Source organism: Cystoisospora suis, assembly GCF_002600585.1.
Source record: "Cystoisospora suis strain Wien I chromosome Unknown contig_5125, whole genome shotgun sequence".
NCBI lineage: Eukaryota > Apicomplexa > Conoidasida > Eucoccidiorida > Sarcocystidae > Cystoisospora > Cystoisospora suis.
The window spans coordinates 1-1,155 of NW_027157917.1; the positions used below are offsets into that span (position 1 = coordinate 1).

The 1,155-nt window shown below is 59.0% G+C and overlaps 1 protein-coding gene across 1 annotated transcript; it reads left to right on the forward strand.

The window, feature by feature from the left end:
• Positions 1–30: 30 nt before the first annotated feature.
• Positions 31–1,075, forward strand: CSUI_008885 (uncharacterized protein). Its single transcript, XM_068069005.1, has one exon. The coding sequence runs from the start codon at positions 234–236 to the stop codon at positions 615–617; it is 384 nt and encodes a 127-aa protein (XP_067919019.1). The 5' UTR covers positions 31–233; the 3' UTR covers positions 618–1,075.
• Positions 1,076–1,155: the final 80 nt, after the last annotated feature.

Here is a 1,155-nt window from a genome sequence, read left to right on the forward strand (position 1 = left end):
CGTCAAGCCCTGGATTCAACTGCGGTTCGGGCCTTGCTGTTTGGTGGGTTCGTGACATTTAGACACCCCACCGTGGACGGTGCGGCGGAGGGCGGGATACATTCGTGGATATTAGTTGACGGTCTGTGTCCGCCCTGGGGAAGGACAGCTTGCTGCATTGTCGAATAACCTACCGCCGTAGTCGATCGCTCTGTGGATGTCGGGGGTCGCGGTGCCGTCTGGGTGTTCTAGAGATGCTTCCCGACGCTTTGAGATGTGTCGGTGGCCCTAGTCTTAGTAGGACAGCTTCGTGTCGGCGCGGCTGCCGGCGCTGTAGCACGTATGCCTCCTGCCCGTTAACGTTCCGCACCGACACCTTAAGGGGTGACAGGCCGACGCAGGTTCGTCCACCCTCTGTTGCGTCCTGCGTTACCGGTTCGCATCGTGGAAGACTACGTGATATGGCGGAGCGAGCAATCAGCACTATGCCTCTCCTTGTGTGGTGCCTTCCGCAGAGAGGTAGGCACACAAATCGTGCGTCTGAAGGATTTACGCGGAGCGTGACGATTCTGTTTGGTTGGAGGTTTACTGCATGTGCGCCTGAGACATGGCCTGCGTGCAGCGTTTGTCCGTGCTGAACTTCGCACGTCAGGGAGTACGTCTGCGTTTGTTGGTGGGACTGCTTGGCGTAGACTGATGTGTTGCTTCCGTACTACACGAGCTCTCAGTATGTACCCGTCACTGCACAAGGAAGAGCGTACATGGCTTGATGTTCGGATTTTGAGAGCTACGTGTGCGGATGTGACTGGGAGAAAGCCCAGCTGCGGAGGACGCGTGTAGAACTCCGGTGCCGGACGGTGAGTTCTGCACACATGGTCCGGCAGAGAGCGCCCGCAATCTCGTCACGACGATGGTTCATCGCTCTCGGGAAGCGCGAGGGTGCCGAGCTTGCGGCGGTGCATAAGCGCCCTTCAGCCTGCTTCTCCACGCGGATGGTTCTTTGGGAATGCGAGATAATGCGCACCTGACTACCTCCTCGGGGTGACCTGTCGGTTCCGAAGGTCCCCCGCCGTAGGGCCCCCTGGACAAGTACTGGCCTGCCATTCAGCGGAGTCGCTCTCCGACTACGTCAGCACTCGTGTGAAGCGCACGAGGGCGTGCCTGTTATGTACCTAT

What these genes read in the sequence shown, in the direction of transcription:
- CSUI_008885 (XM_068069005.1), top strand. Translation starts at nt 234, where the DNA reads ATGCTTCCCGACGCTTTGAGATGTGTCGGTGGCCCTAGTCTTAGTAGG.